The sequence below is a fragment of the Myxocyprinus asiaticus genome, chromosome 27, assembly GCF_019703515.2.
Source record: "Myxocyprinus asiaticus isolate MX2 ecotype Aquarium Trade chromosome 27, UBuf_Myxa_2, whole genome shotgun sequence".
Taxonomy (NCBI): Eukaryota; Metazoa; Chordata; class Actinopteri; order Cypriniformes; family Catostomidae; genus Myxocyprinus; species Myxocyprinus asiaticus.
Window position 1 is genome coordinate 36,168,238 of NC_059370.1, and position 26,236 is coordinate 36,194,473.

Consider the following 26,236-nt stretch of genomic DNA (forward strand, 5'->3'; position numbering starts at 1 on the left):
GCCTTGCCTCCACAGAATTATTCATTCCTTTTCAAAATTCTCAGAATTTAGAGTTAATTGGTCTAAATCCGAAGCTTTGGCACTGACAGCGTACTGCCCGGTAACGGCTTTTCAGCTGGGCGCCTTCCAGTGGCCCAAACAGGGCATTAAGTATTTTGGTATTTTATTGCCAGCAAATTTGTGTGATTTAGTTAGTTAATTTTGACCATTTCATAAAAAGGTTTTCGAGCGAAGTGGGCAGATGGGCTTCATTATATTTATCTATGATTGGGATGGTTAATGTTATTAAAATGAATTGTATTCCAAAATTCAACTACCTGCTCCAATCTCTCAATTAGATGTACCCCTCTCTTATTTCAAGCAATTTGATAGCATAGTAAATTCCTTCATTTGGAATGGTAAACTTCCCAGATTACATTTCAGTAATTTGCATAGACCGATTGACAAAGGTGGGCTAGACCGACCCAGGATTTTGTTTTATTATTATGCATTCGGTCTCAGACATTTGGTTCATTGGTTGCTTCCACCTGAGAGAGCCCCTCCCTGGTTTTGTATTGAACAGGAAATTCTTGCCCCTATTTCGCCATTGCAAAGCCTTTCTTTCAAACTAACCAGAGAAGTTAAGTTACACCCTGTTATCTCGAATTTGCACGCGGTATGGACAAAAGTGTCCAGAGTGTTTTATTCTGACATTTATTTAAATGTTGCTTCGAGCATATGGCTGAACCCAAAGTTATGTATTAATAAGTCCCCTTTCTGCTGGACAGAGTGGATTGTGATGGAGGTTAATACGCTCAGTGACCTATATGAGAGTGTTGAGATCCTTTGAAAATATGGTTCAATATTTTGGGATTCCCAGTTCTCAATTCTTCAGGTATTTACAGCTGCGCCACCTGCCCTGTACTATTTTTAGGAGTAGCATACACCCCCCTAGAGCAGCAGATACTCTGGGAGTGGTGATTAGGTCATGAGGCATCAGTGTATTACTCCCTGCTCATTCAGAGTCTGGGGGATGGAGCTTCAACTTCTCTCAAGAGATTATGGGAGAAAGATTTAAACTTACAGCTCAGGGGTACAACTTGGTATTGGAGGAGGGAGTGTGGACTAGGATTCTAAAAAATATCAAGTCTACATCTAGAGATGCAAGGGTGCACCTTATGCAATTTAAGATTTTACATCGATTCTACTGGACTCACTTTAGATTGTATAGGCTTGATCTTAAAGACACACCCACCTGCTGGCGATGCCAATGAGAAAATGGGGACACAACCCATGTTTTTTGGTGGTGTGTTAAAATCCAAGAATTTTGGTTGAGGGTTCAGAGTTTTATTTGTGACGTATTGGGCACTCAGATTTCATATTGCCCCAGACTCTGTATTTTAGGCGATGGGGCGGTCATTAATATAGGGGATAAATGTATAAAAAATTGGGTCCTAGCCAGTGTTATGATCAGCAGGCAGATTATTCTTAGGGGATGGAAGTCATCTGGAGCACCCTCATTTCAAGAGTGGTGCACAGAGATGGGGAGGGTTGTGGCATTCGAGGAAAAGTCATGTAGAAGGCTAGGCAACTTAGATTTATTTAATAAAAATTGGGGCAACTATTTGGCCATTTTGGAGGGCTCTCTGGGAGGGGCAGTAGAGAGAGAAGTGTAGTTTTAAATGTGTGTTTATTTTTTATATTTTTTTCTTTTCTTTCTTTTTTTGTGTGTGTATACTCAAGTGTGACCACAGGGATATTTGTTGAGGGTCAGGATGGGGTAGGGGATTGGGAGGGGGAAAGGGAATAATGGGGGTTAAATGTTGATTCTGTGAATATGTTTCGCTTTTCTTTGTCAATTGTGTGAATCAATAAAAAGTGTTAATCAGAAGGAAAAAAAAACGCTTGCTGTAGTCCTGGAAGTCCCGCCCTGCAGATTAAAAAACATATAGCTGTTTCTAAACTGCGCATTCACAGAACCAGCATGAAAAAAAAAAGTTGTCATGATTTGAGCTAAATAAGCAAATTATGTCATTGTTGTCAGATTTTATTTTTTATTTGAAATATGTTTTTGGAATCTTAACTTGGCAAACCGTTTTGGAGATTTCTGTCTTTCCCAATTCAAGTAGATATGAGTTGTACTTGTATGATGGGAAATTGCTTCCCTGGGGCATTGCCAATATGGCCGACAAGTGGACTGACTTCTTTAGAAGCAAAATGAGACATGAGAGTGAGAAACAGATCAATATTTAATTACTATAAATCTCCACTTTAAATCAGCCCCCCTAAGCACTTGGCTACTTCCTAGACCAGGAAAATGCTGCCTTCGGAGGCTGTATATGGAGGTAGGAAAGTATCAAGGCATGTCCAAATCCAATGTTCGTGTCACATCCTGTCTACTGAGATACCTTCATCTGATCAACTTTAGAAGGCAGCATGGATGTATCCTTCGCTGCCTATGAAATCCCACAATTCTGTGCACACAGTCCCATAGCGGTTGAGCTTAAAAAAAAAAAATGCAGTCCAAAGAGGCGGTTGATTGCCAATATGTATATATGTAAGATTTTTCCACTTTTTCCAAATTTTGATACTTTTCCTAGTGAGAAATTACTATTTTAGTTATGAAATATACACTTGGTTATTGCCAAAACATTTTTGATTTTGTTAGAGATTATTAGACCATTGTGGTTCAGTTGGACTGAATGAAGAAGACGCATTGCCTTTAGTGGACACCAGATGGCGATAATCAGTTGCTGGTATCCTAGCAACGATGTGAAATTATGCTGCCTCAGTAGCCTGTACAAAACCAGTTTCTGGAGGTGCCTTCATATGCAAACACTGTCTGTTGAGTCAGTGACTGAAAGGGCAGCGAGGCAAAAAGATAGCTACCTTTGGCTTCGGACACAACCCTTCTCTCTCCTAAGAGTTCTTCTTTTGTTTTTGGTTATTTGCATTCTTCATGTATATCACCACTTACTGGGCAGTAAGCCAATTTGGAATGCCCAATTCCCAATGTGCTTTTTTTTTTTAAGTCCTCATGGTCACGTAGTGATTCGCCTCAGTCCGGGTGGTGGAGGACTTATCCCAGTTGCCTCCACATCTGAGATCATCAACCCGCGCATCTTATCACGTGGCTTGTTGAGCGTGTTGCCACGGAGACATAGCGCGTGTGGAGGCTTCACGCCATCCACCGTGGCAACCATGCTCAACTCACCACGCGCTCCACCAAGAACGAACCACATTATAGCGACCACAAGGAGGTTATCCTATGTGACTCTACCCTCCCTAGCAACCTGGCCAATTTGGTTGCTTAGGAGACCTGGCTGGAGTCACTCAGCATGCCCTGGGATTCAAACTAGTGAACTCCACAGGTGGTAGCCAGCGTATTTTACCACTGAGCTACCCAGGCCCCAGGAATGAGAATTTTAGGAAAAAAGGACTTAAATACACCCACACCTATCATATCGCTTCTGAAGACATGGATTTAATCACTGGAGTCGTATGGATTACTTTTATGTTGCCTTTATGTGCTTTTTGGACCTTCAAAGTTCTGGCCACCATCCACTTGCATTGTATGGACCTACAAAGGTGAAATATTCATCTAAAATCTTCATTTGTGTTCAGCAGAAGAAAGAAAGTCATACTTTCAAAATACAGTTGCATTTTCTGGGCTTGCTGGTGCTTGTTTCCCATTACACAATAAAGTGTGACCAACCAGTAATCACAGTTGTCATTTATCCACACCTACTGTCTGAGCCACACTCTACATGGTGTCATTATTAATGAATTTGTTTTTCTTTTCATCTCATGTTTATTACTTTCCTAGCCCCTTCCCTACTGAAATGATGCATAAATAGATCATTTTTACCTTTTCCAGGTGTGTAATCTGTATTTTCATTATTTTTATAAAAGAAAACATGTATTTAAAAGACATTATTTTGCAGCAAGTTGCAAATCAACCTTTCTTAATCTATAGTTTTATGCTGATCATTGAATTTCAGCAATTCGTCTTTCACCATAACTCATAAATAACTCCCCAGAACAGAAAAAAACAGGGGTTGCATTCTTATTTTCTTTTATTTAGGGCTTTTTTTTTTCCAGACCAAGTTGTTGTTTCTCTTGTAAGACAACACTGGCAACACAGAGAGTGAGCAGTCCAAAGGAGATGTGCAGCACACCAAGTCCTCTGTAGCTGAGTACACAAGCTCGCTGTTGAAAATGTTTTGTGTTTCTCAAGAGAAATTCACTCAATGTCTCTGTAGCGATAAAACATACAAAAAGACAAACACAAGATCAGCAGAGATGAAAATGTGCCATACAACTGTTTACAGCCTTGCATGTGCTTTTATCGCCTGTATTCTGACGTCAATGATTAATGTTTGATGAAAATCATTTTTTCAGTGTGAAATCAGGGTGGAAATGCTCATAGAGATGGCTCTCTCAATGCCATTTTAAAGCAATAATTAACCCAATAATGAAAAATCTGTATGATTTTTTCGTCTGCAGGGGCATTTTTTAAGAATATCCTGCCTGCTCTCTGCCATATTATGAAATCGAATGAGCACTGGGGCTGTCAAGTTCCAAATTGACAAAATAAAAGCACTATACAAGTATCATAAAATTGGTCTGTACGACTCATGTCTGAGGAACAAACTGAAATTTAAGTTGTTCTCATTTAAGTTGTAAGAAAGTCATACGGGTTATGAACGACATGAGGGTGAGTAACAGACACAGAACTTTTATTTACTTTTAATTTTAAGTTGAACATTACTGTGCCTTTTATTTCAAGCAGTACATTCCAAACAGCCTCAGTTGACTGTCTTTTGCACCCCTCAGGTAAATGCATAATGGAACTTTAGGTTTCGAGTTTGATAAGTGACTCTATTTTGAGAGAATGTGTTGATTTTCTTGATTCTGTAAATCTCCTGCCTTTGGCATTGAGGGCAATTTAGGATTAAATGTGACGTTTGCATCACAGTCCCTCTGAACAAATTAGATGAAAAAAAGTAGAGGATGTGTTTTTTAAAGAGTTGGCCCTAAGTGAAAAATCTTGGATGGGTTGCTAACCTCAACATCCGCAATAACAAAGTCACCCAGAAGGAACATCATCTCTCGTGTTTTTCGCCTCTCAAGTCCTGCGGCTATTTTGCTTTAGAAATTATTAATGTATAACAGCCTCGATAAAAGTTCCAGTCGGAACCTGTGTGTTATCATAGTTTCCTGAAAATTTAAGCATACCGTATCTACAGCATTCAGTGTAAAAATTACAATTCAGGAAAAAATAGTTGCCAAAGAATTCAAAATCAAGGTCTTATTATAGGGTCCTTGCCACAATGAGGCCTAGATTTTGCAGTGAGGCATGTCAGTGGTTAATAAGAATCCCTCTCTTATTCTGTGAAGCGCTTTAATAAAATATATAGTGGTGGCGGAATTTGATTCAATTATAAAATTAATGAATTAATTAATAAAACGAAAAGTTCCAACTCTAAGCTCTGATTGGATGAGCCCTTTGTAAAATGACTATAAATTCACAAGTGACATCTAATTTGTCTAATTTGTGATTTTTCTTTCCCATTATAACATATATAGTCTCCAATGGAACAGAGAGAATGTTAGTTAGCACTGAAGTTCAGAAGTGGGCTTCTCCATGGTGTCTTTGCTGAGGTAGATATACCAGTAGACAAGGAAAAGATTCCGAAAGCCAGAGGGAAAAGTACGTGGGCGTACTTGTCTATGGAACTGGTACCTGCCAGTTGGGTGGGATGGCGGAGCCCTGAAGGAAGACGGGAACACGAGTGCCGGGCGACTCAGACACAGAGTTTAGCCTTCTCCTATGGCTAAAGCCAATGTTTCAGACGGAGGCTATAGGAAAATAAGAAGAGAGGTCAAGTGGATGGCATGGATCAAGATGCACCAGGTTTAAAATTTAACTGATAGAAGCAGCATTCATGGTACTGGTTAACACAAATTCTGAATAAAAATATCTTTGCCAGACAAATTGTTTTTAAAGGTTAATTTGGAAGTTAAGTTTGATGGACACCTATCACAAACAGGTGAAAATTAAAGGGATGGTTCACCCAAAAATGAAAATTCTCTCATCATTTACTCAGCTTTGTGCCATCCCTGATGTGTATGACTTACTTTCTTCTGCAGAATGCAAACAAAACATTTTAAGAAAAATATTTCAGCTCTGTAGGTCCATACAATGCAAGTGAATGGTGGCCAGAACTTTAAAGTTCCAAAAAACATATAAAGGCAGCATAAAAGTAATTCATAAAAGTCCAGTGGTTAAATCCATATCTTCTGAAGCGATACGATAGGTCTGGGCGAGAAACAGATCAATATTTATGTCCTTTTTTACTATACATCTCCATTTTCACTCTCACTTCCACATTCTTCTTTTGTTTTTTGGTGATTTGCATTCTTCATGCATATCACCACCTACTCGTCAGGGCTGGTCAAAGGTGGAGATTTAAAGTAAAAAAGGACTTAAATATTGATCTGTATCTCACCCACACCTATTATCAGTGGATTTAACCACTGGAGTCATATGGATTACTTTTATGCTGCCTTTCTGTGTTTGTTGGAGCTTCAAAGTTTTGGTCACAATGCACTTGCATTGTATGGACCAACAGAGCTGAAATATTCTTCTAAAAATCTTCATTTTTGTTCTGCATAAGAAAAAAGAAAGTCATAAACATCTGGGATGGCATGAGGGTGAGTAAGTGATGAGAGAATTTTCATTTTTTGGTGGAGCTATTCCTTTAAGTAAAATTAAATTAATATTTATTTTATACAATATATATTCCGAAATTTTAAAAACATATCTGAAAACAGATAATGTCATTATTTAATGATAGGTTGATGGCAATTAAGTTACAGTTCACCCAAAAATGAAAACTCTTATCCAAATAATGAAAGAGGATCGCTAAAGTATGACTGAAATGTGGACAAGATTTGAGATATAACAAATTTTTGTGTATAAAGAGTTACATTTCTGTCTGTTCCTCAAAAAAAGCTATTGTATCTCTTTAGAAGACTTTGAATACCTTACATAATAGAGGTCAACTGATATAACGGTTTTACCGATATGTTGGCACCAATAGTTGCTTTTTGAAACTATCAGTTATTGGCAAAAATCAACGGAAAAAGCTGCAATAGTTTTTTATTATTCAACCGTTTCCACCGCTGGAGGGTTCTACAGTATAACAGTAACCTATAGATGTGAAATAATTACAATGACTGACTCCACATGGAGTTTGTTGTACAAGGTGACTACCACTGATGAATTATGATCTACCATTGATGAATTATGATCTACTGTTGATTAATTATTGCTCATACAGTATTTATCAACCTATGACAATGTTTACTTTATAGTGTTTATATTGTAATACATTGTAGATGATTGTAAGAGTGCATATTTTGTTTACCTTATGTGCTTTTTTTTTTTTTTCTGGTTATTTTGGGGATTTTGGTTGCACAATAAACTACATCTAGGATTGTATTAATTTTGGACTCTTGTTGCCTCTATTTCTGTGCCTGTCACAGTAAGAGAATATTTTATTTTTTTACATTCAATAAATTGATTTTTAAAAATTATCGGCCAATTAATCGGGTATCGTCCTTTTCCACTTGCTTAGTTATCAGTGTTGGCAAAATCCACTGTAGGTCAACCTCTATTCTAGTACATGATTTGAGTACTTTTATTGTACGATCGTCCTTTTAGGAGCTTGACAGCCACGATTACCATTAACCTTATAGAATTTAGTTTACATTTTTACAAAATGAGTAAATGATGACAGAATTTTCTATCCCTTTAACACTTCTCTTATTTATCCTGCCATGGTTATGCCGATCATCTCAAAATTGCAAAAATATTGTCTGACTAATTGGCCAAGCTGATATATTGGTTTATCTCTAATAATTTAATGGCACTCTTAAACTAAACCTCCCATATACTGCCACTTAATTTGGTCACACAGTTCTTTCCCCATTCCCAGTCTCTAAACCAGAGACAGAGAACTGGATCCACAGTACAGGTGAGAGATTAAAAGAGTCATGGCTAGCAATTTTAATACGGAGTGCTATTTTTAAAACACCCACTATGAGCTCACCACGTGAGAGAGTGGTCCCGGGAGATGCTACATGCCTGTAGAATTAGCATATCTCACTCAGCACAACCGATAAGAACTACAATTCACACATGGCTTCATCCTCTGCCTGTAAGAGCTGTACGCACGTTGCAGGTAAATTACTTCTCATGGAGGACTATGTCACCTGAACACTGCCTTTACAGAGAAAAGCTCCTCTTAACTCATCAAAGGTCAAACCATGAGCTGTGATTGTTGGTGAGAGCTAAATATGTATATCTGTAAAAGCATTTAACCATCCCTGTGGGAGACACATGTGTGCAACAGCATTAATACTCATTTAGAATCACAATAATAGTGATACGGTTCACTGGCTTGTGAGGAGCATTGTTCGTGTTGTGCTTATCACGTAACCAGGAGCCAAACAGTAAAGAAAACATGTTCTCAATCAGTATTTTTGTCTTGTTGTCCAAAATTCTTAAAACAAGGTCAATTTACTTGAGAATCAAAATTGTGGACGTTAATGAGACTTGTTTTATGAGAATAATTTAAGCATAAAACTAATCAAATTTAGTGAGATTTATGTTTAATAAACATAACAAAAAATTTACTGTCAATGGAGTAAGACTGATAAAATTAATTAAAGAGATATTCTCTAAAAGCAAGTCTAACTATCTTCCCAAAAATATACTGATTAAGAAAGGGATATTTGCGGTGCATAGCTGCACTTGATCAGAATATGCTGTTAATTATGCTCTGAGGGCTCTAAGTAGGGCTCAGAGGAGATAGTTACTGTCTCGGGCTCATCATCACTGCCCTGTGCTGTGGACTCCAGAATGAAGGCCCAGGAGAGCCTGCGTTTCTCCCTGTTGGCCTTCAGCATGTCAAAGTAGTTCACCGCGGCAAACTCAACGAGAGCTGAGGCTGCAAAGGCAAAGCAATGAACCAGTCCATGGCGGTACATAGGAGACTTTGGGCAGTGAGGAGCGGGCACTGATGCTTTGGGTTGTCATGGTGAGCTTGACGGTGATACCAGAAGGTCAGAGGGGATTTTGTGAAAAAGGGCAGATTATTTTTTATGGGTTCGAAACTGTAAAAAGTGGTAAAATGCCCATAAGGAGCTATTTCTACCTGATCTAACCCTAAAAACTACTTTCATTGGTGTAATCTGATGTAGACAAATGAATTTTTGACTTGAATAAAGCCAGTTATTTTAGATGTTACCAGATGAAGCACATTTTAGGTTACCTGACACAACATTTCTACAGTGTACGTTGCTGAGTGAAAATATTACAAATAAAGCCACAAATATTTATAACACATTAAAAACAGAACTTCAGACAATTAGTAATTATGACCACTAGTTGAAGCATTTAAATTCAGCAATGTCAGTGGCTTTGCATGGATTTGAACACTAGCCAGCAAACTACATACTACGCAGTTTATACTACATACTGCCTGTAACACTGTACGCAGTGTGAAGTGTTACATTGTTGTCATATGACCTCACAGTGCATGTTTAATTAAGTTTTAATTAATCAATGTAAAAAAAATTTTTATAAAAACTACAACCTTAAAACCTTCTTGAAAATTAATAAATGTGGTCAATTCTTCACTGAGAAAGTGTTTGTAAGTAATTAACTAAAAGTTGTGAAGCTACTAAATGTTTCAGTAGTGTGACAGTAGCTCAGCTATTTATGCAACACTGTTGCTTATCCGGTAAAAAAATATTTTTTTCAGTATGCTATGTAGCTCCACAAAATCAAACGCAAACACGTGCTGCTCTCCTACACCGTCCTCTTTCATTATGTGCAGAACTGGTCCAAATCATTTAAGTGAATCGGTTCGTTTGGACAGTTTGTGTAAATGAATCGGTTAAAATCAATGATTCACCTCTATGTAGCGTTAAAAAGTCAAATTCATTTAAGTGAATCGGTTCGTTCGGACAGTGGATCGTCAGGATTCGTACGACTTTTCTAAATTTGTCTAGTTCGTATGATATTGTACGACTGCACTCATTTGAATTCCTACGACTTTCACTACAGCCAATGACGTCGCTGGACATCGTTTCCATCTATCACGCGACAATTACTTGCTTCTGTCATAAACAACAGCTTCCTATCATTTTTACACACTCTATTGTTGGGTTTAGTTTAGATAAGGGGTTTGGGTAAGGGCATAATATTAATAAGTATGTCCTTAATACCTCGTACGTGAAACTCGCGCTTACTTCCGCATTAGATGTCCGGGAATTTGCACGTGATGAAGTTGTACGAGTTTATGCAAACAACATCGTGCGAGACCATACGAAATAGCCAACTCGTAAATTATGTATGAATTTTCATGAGAACGGGTTGACTAGTTCAAATAAATTATTCCCTGATGCACTTGAACCCCTGTGCAGAAATCAGTTTGATTCTATTCCAACATTTTTAGTAATTCCTTTTTCGAAATATTCCGTAATAAATGTTGTTTATCACCATGTTTCAGACCCAGTTATATAAAATAGGTTTTTGTCTTATTAGATGTACTTAATATAAATGTATGTATGTATATGTTCAATATAATGTTGTCATAATAATTGTTTAATGTCACCCTAAATTAAATCTTTGTTTTTTGTGCCTTATGATAGTGTTCTGAATCAAAATGTATTTATGTGTCACAAAGGCACTAAAAATAATTGTAAACATATAACTTTAATAATAATATAAATGCAACCATATTTATAGTTCATATATATATACTGTATATTCATATGGAATAAACTATATTGTATATATGGTAGCCAAGCTTCCTCTGAAGATAGAAATGGACAGCCTGGACAGAATAAAGACCTGGACAGTGCCAAGCGAAGAGAGGAGGATAGTAATAAGGGTATGTCATGCAAATGAGTATTCAGAGCAAAAACAAGTAAAATCTAGACAGATCCACATGACGCTTTGATCATGGGAATTTGCCTAAACATGTTTCAAAAATTATAGAGGGAATTTTGGCTTTTGGATCTTAATTTTTGTCTGTAATTACAAGAAAAATCGAATTCAGAAGAGAAAGAGAAAGAGCAAAGGAAAGCTCTGTATGTCCTTTTGATACATGAACTGTGCCACAGTCATTTCTTTTATTTGTGCCTGGTCCACTTCCCACAGATCTGATGGGTCCTCAGCAGGTGGCCACTGCTTTTTGCCTGCCATAAAGTTTTTTTACTGAGGTCATCCATGGTAAACAATCAGAGGATGGAACAGGCTTAATGAATGGCAGCTATTTTTAAAGACAGACAGCACAAATTAGAACTGATTAGTTAAGCATTTTTGATTGTCTCTCAGAAGAGAAACTGGCCACTGATCAGCCTGACTTAGCTCTTAACACACACACAATTAAGTCATTGTCACAGTGAATTCCTGCACAGTGTTAGGACACAATTGATTATCATAAATTAGCTTCTCGTGGTCTTAATGGAATAGTTCACCCAAGAAACGAAAATTCTCTCATCATTTACTATCACAGATGTGTATGACTTTCTTTCTTCAGCAGAACACAAATGAAAAGTTTTGGAAGAATATTTCAGCTCTTTAGGTCCTCACAATGCAAGTGAATGAGAGCCAAAAAAGTAATCCATACGACTCAAGTGGATTAATTAATGTCTTCTGAAGTGAAGAGCTAGGTGTGTGTAGGAAATAGATCGATATTTAAAACTTTTTTAATAAAAATGTTCGCTTCTGGCCAGCTCTAGTATGCAAGTTCACAAGGGTCAAGGTCATGCAGTGACGTAAGCATGTTGGCAAGTTCACGCGAGAACTGATGTACTGATGTAATATACAAATGTATATTGTGCCTACATATGAACTTCTTAACAGAACTACATTTTTTATTTAATTTAATGAAAAAAATGTTTAAAGAGTGTGCAGAGCTGTAATCAAGGCTACTTTGAAGATTTTGTTTTGTTTAGACATTTTATAGCCTCTACGCAATTCCCATTCTTCCATTTGTATTTAGTTTAGATGTCTTTAGTATTATTCTAAAATAAAGTAAAATAACATTGAATATAGTATATAATAGTATTAATTTTGAAAAAAGTAATAATTAAGAATGGGTAGACTGAAACTTTTGACTTTTGTTCATGTTTAAAGAGTTATTGCTTCTATATATATATATATATATATATATATATATATATTATTTTTTTATTTTTTTTTTTTTTTTTTTACAGTGCATTTAAATCTGGCGATATAATAAATGTATTTGTGTAATCTCTAATAAATATCTATCTTTTTACATATCAGGCTGACTGTAAGTGCAGCATGTCCAATGCAGCTGATGGACTTTCCAATGGATGGACATGCATGTCCTCTAATGTTTGGAAGCTGTAAGATCCACCCATCCATCCATCCATCCATCTACCCTTTATTCAGTTTTCTATTCTTTTCCTATGCCTCCAGATGCTTATACTAACCGTGAAATAATCTACACATGGAGGAAGGGTCTTGAAGCATCAGTAGATATTCCTCCAGAGTCTTCAAGCTTACTACAGTATGATCTTGTTCGCCGGACCGTGTCCAGTGAAACATATACAGTAGGTTCAGCACAGGTATGCTTTTGTCAGACAACTATACAGTTGTGCTGGTAAGTTTAGTTGTGCCCCCTTTTCTTATAAGTTTACGCACCCCATTTTGTGTTTTATTTAGTTCTGCCCTAAAGAAGCTGCATAACAGATATTTAAGTATCTTCCACAAGACAAAATAATAAATTAAATTGCATAAATTATCCTGGTCAAAAGTTTACATACCCTTGGTTCTTAATATTGTGTGTTGCTTTCTTGAGCATCAGTGACTGCTTGCAGCCTTTTGTGATAGTTGTGGATGGGTCCCTCAATTGTCCTAAGTGGCAAAGCTGGATCTCAACATCATTGGGCCACAAGAACATTGGGTAGCTTTACTGTCCAGGACAATCCAGGGTCACATTTATCACAAAAGACTGCGAGCAGTCACTGATGATCAAGAAGACAACACATAATATTAAAGGGATATTTTACACCAAATTAAACATTCTATCGTCATTTACTCCAAATTTACAGCATATTACTCTCTTACTTCCAAGGAGCACAAACCAAATACTTGACATCTTGATGTGCCATGTTTAAATTGCAGGCAAATGTGAATGAGATTTAAAAGCTGAGGTCAAGATATTTAGCGAATAACAACAGTCTGTTCTTCACATAAAGCTATTGCAGAAGACTTGGGATTTAGCACATGAGTGGTATAGATCACTTTTATGGAGATTTTTTGTTATTTATTTAGTATGACAGCCCCAGTTCCCATTCATTTCCATTGTATTAAAAACAGCTTAGGTGTTCTGCAAAATATCTTCATCTGTGTTCCACAGAAGAAAAAAAAAATCATAGGGTTTTGCAACAACATAAGGGTGAGTAGAATATGACAGAATTTACATTTTTGTGTAAACTACCAAGGTTATGTAAACCTGTGAACAGGATAAGTTGTGTAAATTCAGTTCTTGGTCTTGTGGAATTTATGTAAATATCTGTCAACTAGCAAACAAAATGCAGATTTAATGTTTTAATGAAAGTTAACATCTTGCAGAATCTTCCAAGGGTATGTAAACTTGAGCAGAACTGTATTTGTATATTCACTGATATCATGTCTTTAACTGTTAACATTTAATCAGGGAATGAAAAATTTCTTAAAGGTGCACATTGTTATATTTTTAAGGATGTGTTCTTGGACTTACACTGACACCTAGGGGTCTGGATGCTGCATCATTCAAATGCAATAGTTTTCAGTTACCAATGCCATTGTAGAAATTCACTATTCACAGTCAGCCATGATTAATTTAATCTAAGAGTGGAAGTGTCCAATAACAGGGTGGTTACTGAGATTAAGCAAGTACTAGCTGGTGATCATGTGATCCTAACATGGTTGCCCCCACTAGGTGACCCTCTCCATGTAGAATAAAACAGCTTTTATAAGGTAACTGATATGACTTGACTCAAGTTTTCATCTCAAGTGAGTGATCATAATACGTTTCAAAATGATTATTAATTTATAATAAATGATTTGATGTTACATGATAGTATGAACAGACATTTGCAATGTGAGACAGAAATAAAACTTTTGCTTATTATCTGCTTAGAAAGTGTTTTACCTACAGGGCAGAAAGCACTATAATTAAGTTTTGCTGCAATATGAAGTTCGAACATGAATAAAACACAACAAAATGAAATAAAAATGTTGTTAATTTGTAACAAATCTGCAAGCAAATGAGAAAGAGGTGCTGGGTGCTGTTTTTTCATACCATTTTAAAACTTGTGACAAATATGTCAGTTCTGACTTCAGTAACAGAGACTGGAGAGACAATATCGAGATAAAGTATATCATACATACATACATATGGAAATAACCTGCCAAAGTGATCACAAACTGTTCTTTTAAAGATGCTTTAATGCAGAAATGTAACCCTGTTATATTGTTAACTTTAAAGTAGATGTAAACAATATAATAAATAAGTAATAAATGTCAAATTCGCACAATCTTGTTATAATATCATATATTGTGAAGTCTGTGCTTACCTCCAGATCCTGGCCATAGTCGATTGTCATAGCCCTCTAGATGTCCTTCTAGAATTCGTGTTATCTTTCTATTTGTTTTCTGAATGTATCTTTTGGTTTCCTATTACATTTGCAACACTAAATAGAGAGAAAACGGCTTTATAACTCTTCTAGGTAAATGCATCACTGAAGTCCAATTAAATTAAGCATTTAAATATAAATGCATTTAGTAGGCTGAATATAAGTAGAACATATATTCACCTTGTTAAACATAAAAAGACCAAAAGTAGAGCCATTTTTGTGGCCAAATTATTTCTCCTTTCAATAGTTAGAATTCATCATGTACCTTGAATAAGTATGAGAATTTTATAGACAAACTAATACACTCTGTCTTGTTGGTTTGACTGTCAGTGTATGTGTAGGGCTGAATGTGAGGTGGAATACTTTGGGAATAATCTAATTAAGGGATTAAGAAGCCACTTTTTTAGCAACAGGGTAATGAGTAGTTGGGCATCAAATTTCAAGATCAGAATCAGAATCAGAATGATCTTTATTGCCAAGTATCCTTGCATACACAAATAATTTTTTTGGGTGATAGGAGAAAAAAGTGCACTCAGAACATTACAGTGAGACACAGAATATAAAACAAGGAAAGAGTATAAATAGACATACAAATAATAGGACATATAACATAGAATGGCATATGTACATGTGAAATTGGTAATGTACAGGGTTGGGGAGTAACAGAATACATGTAACAGGAATACGTATTTAAAATACAAAATATAAGTAACTGTATTCCACTAGAGTTACAATTTAAATCATTGGTAATTAAAATACAGTTACATTCAAAAAGTATTTTGATTACTGAAGAGATTACTTTGCATTTTATTGTCATTTGTTTCATTTAATATTTAGTGCTTTCAGATGGAAAACATTTATACATATAAATGATGCGATCCAAAGTGCATTTGAACAGCAGTGAAACACTTTCTTATGATGTGTTTCATTCATACGAGCAGACACTTAAAGTACATTTGAAGTAATTTTGGATCACAAGAAATAGAAATAAACCTTGTGTAAATTGTCAGTTTTACGCTAAGCTAAAATGCTATTTCTAGCCATTTTAAATGCACAATACCAGGCACGATCATACTTTTTTATCAAGAAAATTCACGTTGGATCATAATATTTTTCTAGTAAGACCTGTGATATTAGGGCAAAAATCGTATTCTTTTTCACCCAATTTGGAATGCCCAATTCCCAGTGTGATTTTAAGTCCTCGTGGTGGCATAGTGATTTGCCACAATCTGGGTGATGGAGGATGAATCCCAGCTGCCTCCGCGTCTGAGACCATCAACCTGCACATCTTATCACATGGCTTGTTGAGCACGTTGCCACGAAGACATAGCGTGTGTGGAGGCTTCACGCCATCCACCGCGGCATCCGCACTCAACTCACCACACACCCCACTGAAAACAAACCACATTATAGCAACCATGAGGAGGTTACCCCATGTGACTCTACCCACCCTAGCAACTGGGCCAATTTGGTTGCTTAGGAGACCTGGCTGGAGTCAATCAGCACGCCCTGGGATTCCAACTAGCGAACTAGCGAACTCCAGGGGTGGTAGCCAGCGTCTTTTACCACTGAACTACCCGGGCCCCATCAAAAATCGCATTCTTGATAATATTTTTTTGTACTGTTTTTCTGTAAATAAATCCATAAATCCTTAAAACAAGATCAATTTGATTTATCTTGTTTTAGAAACAACACTGCATAAGATATTTGTTTTTCAGAGAATGGATTTTTAACATGTGTATTTTGTCTTACTGTACTGGCAGAGTTTTTATAGTCAAAACAAGTGAAAAAATCTACCAGTGCTGAAGAAGTAATCCAAAGTATTTAGAATACGTTACTGACCTTGAGTAATCTAACAGAATACGTTACAAATGACATTTTACAGCATGTATTATGTAATCTGTAGTGGACTACATTTCAAAAGTAACTCTCCCAACCCTGGTAATGTATGTGCAGGTAGGGGTATGTACAGTAATTGAATTAAATCTGAGTGAATTTACATATGTACATGAGATATTTATTTACATTATTGCACTATGGGGGAGTCCAGAGGCAGTTTAATTGTTCATGTGGAAAATTGCCCGAGGGTAAAAACTGTTCTTGTGCCTCTTGCGCTCAGTGCTCTGTAGCGCCGGCCAGAGGGCAACAGTTCAAAGAGGGAGTGGGCAGGGTGTGTGGGGTCCAGAGTGATTCTTCCTGCACGTTTCCTCACTCTGGAGACCTACAGGTCTTGGAAGGTGGGCAGGGGGGCACCAATAATCCTCTCAGCAGTCCTGACTGTCCGTTGTCCTGTCTGATTTGGTACACTCTTGGTACTCTCCATTTGGATTTGGTACACTCGAAAGATACACCCTTCAATAAATATTACAATGGACTTTTTTAAGTATCAATAAAATCGCCTGAATTTCCCTAATTGGTATTTGAATAAAAGTAAACAGACTTCTCTCATTAATTCTTCCGGCGTGGCTGTTCACTGATACACTAGGTGGCACTGTTTATCTGTCACTCAAGAGCATTCAGCTGCAGAAGAAGCCACTTCGCGTCGCAGAATGGGTAAGAAACATATATAGTGACTCAGCTCTGATGACATTTATTATTGCGACTAATGAACATTTACGATATCGAGCAGCAGCTTTCATGAGAGGGCACTAGCAGTATGTCCGTGCATTTTGAGGAGAGGAGCGGTGTGATCCCGTGTAAAACAGCATGGGGCTCGTGGTATCAGACTATGGAAGAAGTCTTTATCGAAGTCAATGTTCCTCTTGGTACTTCAGCCAAAGAGGTCAAGTGTAACATCGGGAGTAAACAGATAGAGCTTCATGTAAAAGGCCAACAAATATTCAAGGTATGGACGAGCATCAACAAAACAGTAAAATATACCATCACAGAGATATAAATGTAAAATCTAGATAGACTGGAGAAGTGTAACCGGTTCTGACTGCATTATGTTTGCTACCCAAATTCGGAAAAAGCTGGGACAGTATGGACAATGTTAATAAAAACAAAAAAGAGCAATTCGTAAATACTAATTTCCCTGTGCTATATTGAAAGCACTACAACATCACATTATTTGGTGTTTTACCTTGTGAATTTAATTGTTTTTTTGTTTTTTTATATAAACCTTTCAAATCAGATGATTGCAACACGCTCCAACAAGTTGGGACAGTCAAGTGTTGACCACCGTGTAACCACTGTTTCTTCTAATAACAGTTATTAAGCATTTAGGCATTGAAGACACAAGTTTGTTAGTTTAGCAAATAGAATTTTTCCCCATTCTCCATTATGCAGGTCTTCAGCTGTGCAATTGTATGGGAACTTTGTTGCTGGCGGTGCTTCTGGACAGTGTTGATGTATGGCTTCTGCTTTGTGTCTTTGGATGCAGCAGCGAATGGTGTTGACCAGTGGCGAATTCTCAGTGCCAGCAAAGCCTTCTCTGCTGGCCTAACATGCCAAATAAAGAAATAGTTTTCCGGCAGAACAGTCAGCGTAAACTTTAATGACAAGCTCAACTTAAAACAACATAAAACACATAGACGCACACACACACACACACACACAGCGGCCGCATATGGCTCTCTCACTTCTCATAGTGGATTAGACACCTACGAGATCAAAGGCAGATATCGCGTTCTTCACGTTCATGTGCTTTGTTGTTAATAAATTGGATGCGATTTAAATTCTGTTACTTTTAAATGAAAATAAATATGACGAACAAGACACTCAATGTACCTGTTATTTAATTCCCTCCATAAGACGTGTCTTTCAATTTTTAGTTTAATAAAGACATGTATTTTAGATATTTCAGAAATACAATACCAATCACGTATCCCATTCAGAGACTGCACTGTCAGAGTTGGGAATATTCACATATAATTTATACACATAAAAAACATGATATTAGAGATAAAAAAAAATAAAAAAAAACATTTTAGAAGAGAACGAAACATCACGGTTGTTTAAGCCAATGAGCATTAAGCTGTGTCATCAGAAAGTCATTTCCCATCATGCTTGCAGTTCGCACAGCTCGGAAAAAGCAACTGCGCCGCCTGGCTGCCTCGCTCTCGCGGGGGTATTTATGACATCACAGCAAGTCGGACAGATTTCTAACCGGCATGCACCTGCCGCTGATCACCAGTGATCAGTTCTGTGCAGAACTTGCTCATCTCAAACGAGCCTATTGACTCAGTAGAGAGCGTTTGCGTACGAAATACAAATGTACCTCCAGAAACTGGTTTTGGACAGGCTACTAAGGCGGCAAACATTGTTGCTAGGGTCCACTAAAGGTAACGCATCTACTTCATTCATCCAACCGAACCACAATGGTCTAATAATCTAGAACAAAATCAAGAGACTTATGGTGAAAACCAAGTGTATATTTCAAAACTACAATACTAATTTCTCTCTAGAAATGGACACAAAAGTTGGAAAAAGTGGAGGAAAACGTACATTTATTCACAATTTGGCTATTAACCGCCTCTTCTACCGCCTTTTTTTTTTTTCTTCAGATCAACTACCGTGGATTCACACGCACAGTATTGTGGGATTTAATAGGTAGTGAAGGATACATCTGTGCTGCCTTCCAAAATCGATCAGATGAAGGTATCTCATTAGACAGGATGTGACACAAACATTGGATTCGGACGTGCCTTGATCCCTTTCTACCTCCTTATACAGCCTTCAGAGCATTTTCCTGGTTTTGGACATAGCCCTTTCTCGGTTTTCCAGCAGGACAACTTCAAACCACATACTGCCTGGATTACAAGTGCATGGCTGTGTAAGCAGAGAGTGCGGGTGCTAGATTAGCCTGCCTGCATTCCTGATCTGTCTCCAATTGAGAATGTGTGGTGCATTGTGAAGCGCAAAATACGGCAACGAAGGCCTCGTACAATTGTGCAGCTGAAGACCTGTATAATTGATGAATGGGGGAAAATTCTGCTTGCTAAAGTCAATAAACTTGTGTCTTCAATGCCTACTTAATCCCCACCAAATTAAAGTGTTCTAAGAAGAAATGGTGATGTTACACAGTGGTAAAAACTCAACTTTTTTTTGGGGAGAGTGTTGCAATCATCTGATTTGAAATGTGTACATTTTCAACAACAAAAAATTCACAAGGGAAAACATCAAATAATGTGTTGTAGTGCTTTCAATACAGCACAGGGTGAATAGAATTTACAAATCACTCCTTTTTTGTTTTTATTAGCATTTTCCACACTGACCCAACTTTTTCATAATTGGGGTTGTATTATGGAGAGATACTTGTGTTGTACTGTCAGGCCCTGTTATATATTACTGCCATATGGCATTAGTCTTGTCTAATGTATATGTTACTTGGACACAAATGAAAAATTAGCTACTTAAGTTTGACACCAATGAATCATCTCACAGGGAAAGCTGTTAGGATCCACAGTTGGTGATGAAGCTACATGGACATTAGGTAAAACTCGCAGTAAACAATATAAGTACCTTGCCTTATAATATAAAAATATACCTCTCTGGATAGCCTTTTTCTGTTTTGTCATTTAGAGGACAAAAAATTGATCCGGATAGTTCTAATGAAAACAAATCGAGAGGCTGGGAACTGCTGGCAGTCTCTGTTAGAAGGAGAGTATGCAGCTGATCCATGGGTGCAGGATCAGATGCAAAGAAAACTCACACTTGAGAGATTCCAGAGAGAGGTATGGTCAATATCTTCAGCCGATATTTAATAGAACATTCCAACGGTCACAGTTAATTCAAGAGTGGTGTAAAATGTATCGCCCCCTTTATAGGAAACTTTGGGCAAATTTGGTCTTATGACCATGTGTATATATATATATATATATATATATATGTGTGTGTGCAGTTGCCAGTGAACTTGAAGTGATTAGCATTTTTGTTTTGTAAACTGTTTTGCTAATTTTTTTTTTTCTACATGACCAGTCAAATGAGTTCTGTAAAAGCAAAATTACCCAGGTCTATAATATATGTAGGTTGCCAATGAATAAAACCATGTAAATTATCAAGAAAATGTTTATCCATGATTTATTAAAGGATTTGCCCAGAAATGATGCAGTAGGGGTAAAGTTTGTCAGATGCTTTGGTGTAAGCTGGGGCTTTCCTTCAACCTTGATGTTTCTGATGTGGAATAATGTTTTTTTTTTTTTTTTTTAACTATAAAACATTCTGAATATTAAACATTTTCCAGGCTGGTATATGGATATTTTTAGGGAAATGCAAATAATGTGAAGCAAAATTAGACTCTGGATTTTTTATTAAAAAAAAATAAACGAATCAGCAACCTTTTTATATTTTCTAAGTCTTATAAATTGGTGGAATTAAAAAAAAAAAAAAAAAAAAAAAAGCTATCAGAACTGCGATGGGGTTTGTATTACAGCTGCTGAGAGAGTGACAGTAAATTTGGCCTTTTTCTCTTTTCTGACTGCAGTCATAACGGTTGGTAAAATATTTGCTGTGGTCACCCATTCACCACTATACAAGTTTACCATCTTCTGGAATGTGAAAAGGGTCTATTGTTCCAATTAATAGGACACAACCTGAAATACTGAAGATTTAGACATTAGTTTTACCTCTAACAACTTTCTCCTTGCCTGAAGGACAACTAAATACAAGTGCCACATTTTACCCTAACTGGAAACCTTTTGAGACTTTATAAATGGTCTCCAATAAAAATACATACTATTTTATGCATTGAGTTTTTTTCCCTCCCCCCATTTCAAATAGAATCCTGGTTTTGACTTTAGCAGGGCAGAGATCTCTGGGAACTTTCAAGGTGGTGGACCAGATTTCTCAAGTTTGCAAAAATAAAATGGACTGCAGTCACTTGTGAATTGAGTCTCAACCACTCAAAACAGCACTAAGTTTCTTTATTGAATACAGTTAATCTAGAAATAAGTCACAACTTCTGGCAGTTGATATTAAGCCATAATCTGTTACAAGCAGCCTTTTGAGTAAAGCCTTTGCTGTTCTTAAGTTTTAGAAATGTCAAGCTTAAGTTTTTTTTTTTTTTTTCCCCTCTACCACAGGAGTTTGGATTGTTAGGTCAGCAGTCCTTTGAATTTCTATTAAATGGTGTTATTCAAACAGTTATTAAAATGTCTCAGGCACCACAAGCAAGCATTTAACATTTCAATGTTTTATTGAAAGGTTCAACTACATAAATTTGTATGATGCAGCTCTCAACTTCCAGATTATTGCCAAAACAAAAGTCTCTATGAATTTACATCCACTTAAAATAAAATTGAAACCATTTAAACCATTTTATTTACCACTCATTTTCTGTTAGAATACCAATTCATACCAGGTATAAACAGTCATAGTCGCATACAGTTGCAGTAAGGAGTAACCAAATGCAAAATAAACTTCAGCCTGGTAAGTTGCAACTACCTTGTTTTTTCCCCCCCATTAGATGCATATTAAAAGGAGTTAAAACCAGGATGACTAGATCCATAGTCATCCTGTTTTCATCACGTTAGAAAGCAGAACACCATAATAAGAAAAAGAAAAACATTTCATCACCTTGGGTAGGAGTGTGCATTACGACAGTTTACAACCTAAGGTGAGAGTTTAAGGGTTTTGGGCCTGATCTCGTTTCCGTTGTCGTCTTGATTCACAAAACCCTTCTCCCTCCTCTTCCACACAGTGGACCGAGGACCTAGGCGGTTCTATACTTAATTGCTTTAAACCAGTGCTTCTTGCACCGATTCAAAATGAACATGCTGTACAACTTGCTGAAACCCACCCTTGACTAGAAACCTCTACATTGGAGGTAGTGCTGATGTAAAGTAAATATTCATGGCAGGTATAACGGAACATAAAAAGACTGGGGAGGAGAGAAATCAAGCATTCTTTAAGCTTTTAAATTAGTGCTGGGTGCCCACAACATGGATTAAAAGTACCAACATATTCACATTATCATCAGCTGGGAAGCAGCATCTCCAGGTATGGGCACACAACACCAACAACCTTAACAAGCATATTCGGGAATTGTGGGTAAATGGGCAATCTTGTAGTAGCTGTGCTTCAGCTGTTGTGCGGTTCTACCCGAAATCATCCATCGCAGTCTCTGGCCATTTGGCTTCAAGCACTTGGTGGTGGCATATTCAACTAGGCACTTAGCAACAACTTCACACAAACCAGGTCTCCATCTTTCACCTAGAAAGCAAAAAAAATTAACCACAAGTTGATTCACCAATTGGCAGTTTCAAATGACCCACTGTAATCCAAACCTGTTATTTAAATGTATAAACCCTTTTCTATAAACTGGTTGCGCAATGCTGTATCTCCACCCCATTTACAACCAAGTAAACATTATTAGTTTGTAGTAAAGGCAGTAAAAGCTGCTTGAAAATGAAATATGGAACTCGCGCTCAAATTCTCCTGAAGACCATCCAGCACTCGTTTCAGAGCAGGAACAGCTACACATTCATGCCGTTCCTGGATCTCCAGAGCCAGCAGGGACAGAGCAAGTAGTGAAGGCTGTAGAGACAGGTTTATAGTCAAACACTAGAACTTCATAAACTCTATAAAAAAAATAGAAATTAAAAAAAAAAAAAAAAAAAAACAACACACATGTTTGGTAATAATGGTTTTAAAGTAAACTGGAGAATGGTCCAAACAGCTTACCTTAATTTTTGTGAAAGTAAAGGAGCAATGGCAAGCCTTCAACTTAGCCTCAAGCCTCTCAGTGTTCAGAATCCTCTTAATGCAAAGGAACATCGATACTTCACAGTACTCGGAACACACAATTTAAAGAATTTGTTGGGAGGTGTAATCCAACTGTGGATCAGATTTGAAAAAGTCCATATCTGCTACAAGTCCAGTTGCTCACCTTTCAGTATCCAACTGTTCTTGAATGAGAGTGTGAAAGAATCTAATGAAGTGAAGGGCAGTTGGAGCCTTGACCTTCCAGAAGAGCTTTTCCAGAATGATCTTTTCCATCCTCCTCATGTCATGGACAGTGAAGCGGTTTTGACTGATCCTGATGAGGTCACTGGCCAAAGGAACATTCCTCTCCTCTTCTGAAGTCTTCACGGCAATGTAGAAGCAGCAAAGGCCAACACATGACAGGTGCTTAGGCTGAATCTAAGGAAATCATTCAGAGACCATTAAGACTTGCTTGAGGAAAACCATGATACATTAACAGAAGGAAAAGAACCGAGAAGTCAACATGGACAACCAATGTTCTCACCTTCATCACAGCCAGAAATCGATCTAGAAGACTCACAGCCAGGGAGAATGTCTCTGCACTGAAACCAAAAAAAATTGTCTCAAGGAGAGAAGATCTCTCACTTCAAAATCTCTCAACTTGACGGTCATCCTCAGGCCATTATCCTGAGCAGACTCAATGAATCGGAGTCCACAGAGTTTGGGCTGATATTGGGCCTCTTTTTCCAGAAGAGCTTTGAGCTGGACTGCAAAGGGCAAAACTCCTGTTCAAAACCTTGTCAATCATCTAAAATAAGGAACATATGAAAGTGCCATTTTATATACACAAATTTGGAATAATGTACAGAAGAGAAAACTTTACTTTTCACCAAAGTGGCATTCAACTGATCAATGTATAGTCAGGACATTAATAACATGAAAAATTACTATTACGATTTAAAAAAAAATTCAGAACTTCTTAAACTACTTCAAAGAGTTCTCATCAAAAAAAAATCCTCCATGTGCAGCAATGACAGCTTTGGCCTTGGCATTGTAGTGGTTAGTTTGTCCAGATACTCAGGTGACATTTCACCCCATGCTTCCTGTAGAACTTGCCATAGATGTGGCTGTCTTGTCGGGCACTTCTCACGCACCTTACAGTCTAACTGATCCAACAAAAGCTCAATGGGTTTAAGATCCATAACACTCTTTTCCAATTATCTGTTGTCCAATGTCTGTTTCTTTGCCCACTCTAACCTTTTTTTCTGTTTCAAAAGTGGCTTTTTCTTCCCATAAGGCCTGCACCCCTGAGTCTTCTCTTTACTGTTGTACATGAAACTGGTGTTGAGCGGGTAGAATTCAATGAAGCTGTCAGCTGGGGATATGTGAGGTGTCTATTTCTCAAACTAGAGACTCTGATGAACTTATCCTCTTGTTTAGTTGTACATCTGGCCTTCCACATCTCCTTCTGTCCTTGTTAGAGCCAGTTGTCCTTTGTCTTTGAAGACTGTAGTGTACACCTTTGTATGAAATCTTCAGTTTATTGGCAATTTCAAGCATTGTATAGCCTTCATTCACCAAAACAATGATTGAGGAGTTTCTAGGGAAAGCGGTTTCTTTTTTGCCGTTTTTGACCTAATATTGACCTTAAGACATGCCAGTCTATTACATACTGTGGCAACTCAAAAACAAACACAAAGACAATTTTAAGCTTAGTTTAACAAACCAAATAGCTTTCAACGGTGTTTGATATAATGGCAAATTATTTTCTAGTACCAAATTAGCAATTTAGTATGATTACTCAAGGATAAGGTGTTGGAGTGATGGCTGCTGGAAATGGGGCCCATCTACATTTGATCAAATTTTCAAATAGTGATGGTGCTGTTTTTTTACATCAGTAATGTCCTGACTATACTTTGATCATTTGAATGCCACTTTGGTGAATTAAAGTACCAATTTCCTTCTAAAACAGCCAAATCTGTACAGTATTCCAAACTTTCGGCCACCAGTTCACGCGCGCAAACACACACACGCGCACGCGCACACACACACACACACCTATGTATCTGCAGCATCATAGATGAATCCTGAATGATTTCATTAGATGTTGTTGCATGCATAGATGGACACGATATGGAACCAAACGTTGGACATTTGATGTTTGTGGCAAATGTTGTACAACTACAGTAAATTTAAAAAGGTTCACTCAGTAACTTTTTGTTTGTCCATCTTGGACTTACGGTGACACCTAGCGACGTGAATGCAGCATCAAAAAAAAAAAAAAACAAAAAAAAAAGCCACAGTAGAAATTCATAATTCACTGTCAGCCATGATTAATTTAATCCAAGAGTATAGGGGTCCAGTAACAGGATGGTTACAGAAATTAAGCGAGTAGTATTCGACTGGTCATGTGATCATTACATGGCTGCCCTCATGAGGGGGACCCTCTCCATGTAAGAAAAAAAAAAAAAAAAAACTGATATGACTGGAGTCCTAATCTCATGTGAATAGTCATTTTTTCACATGCGTTTTAAAATAGTAATTAATTTCTTTAAAAGTAAAACTTTTTAAATAAGAAAAAAAAAATACTGGAGTACACCATCTCATCTTATACAATTTATAAACGTAATAAAAAGTATTTGGCTTACAAAAAAACTAAAATACAAAAAACTCCATGGCAACCCTAATTAACCCCCACCAAAATACGTTACAACAATTGTTTTAACTATAAACAGTTTTAACTTGGTATAAGCCACAAATTACACAGAAAATGAATAAATTTGTCTACATTAAGATTAGAGAACACTCTTTACGGTTTCAAGGATCCCATGTGGTTAGGGTTTCCAGCAGCAATAATAGCTGTGAGGTTATCAAATCATTCATT

At 37.1% G+C, this 26,236-nt stretch overlaps 1 protein-coding gene, 1 long non-coding RNA gene and 1 pseudogene across 3 annotated transcripts; 1 reads left to right on the plus strand and 2 right to left on the minus strand.

The window, feature by feature from the left end:
* Positions 1–4,050: 4,050 nt before the first annotated feature.
* Positions 4,051–15,004, minus strand: LOC127418209 (uncharacterized). Its single transcript, XR_007893386.1, has 3 exons — positions 14,650–15,004; positions 5,726–5,841; positions 4,051–4,235 (listed from the first exon to the last, which is right to left on the minus strand). It is a non-coding gene; the product is annotated as an uncharacterized LOC127418209 (long non-coding RNA).
* A 162-nt stretch (positions 15,005–15,166) lies between these two features.
* On the plus strand, positions 15,167–21,732 carry LOC127418214 (nudC domain-containing protein 2-like). Of its 2 annotated transcripts, none has more exons than XM_051658669.1 (4): positions 15,167–17,554; positions 20,095–20,143; positions 20,233–20,384; positions 21,430–21,732. In XM_051658669.1, the coding sequence occupies exons 1-4, from the start codon at positions 17,366–17,368 to the stop codon at positions 21,511–21,513; spliced, it is 474 nt and encodes a 157-aa protein (XP_051514629.1). In that variant the 5' UTR covers positions 15,167–17,365; the 3' UTR covers positions 21,514–21,732. The 2 variants fall into 2 exon arrangements, with proteins under 2 accessions (XP_051514629.1, XP_051514628.1); XM_051658668.1 differs by having other exon boundaries at positions 15,167–17,262; positions 17,339–17,554; positions 20,233–21,732.
* A 93-nt stretch (positions 21,733–21,825) lies between these two features.
* LOC127417833 (cyclin-G1-like) lies at positions 21,826–24,141 on the minus strand (annotated as a pseudogene).
* Positions 24,142–26,236: the final 2,095 nt, after the last annotated feature.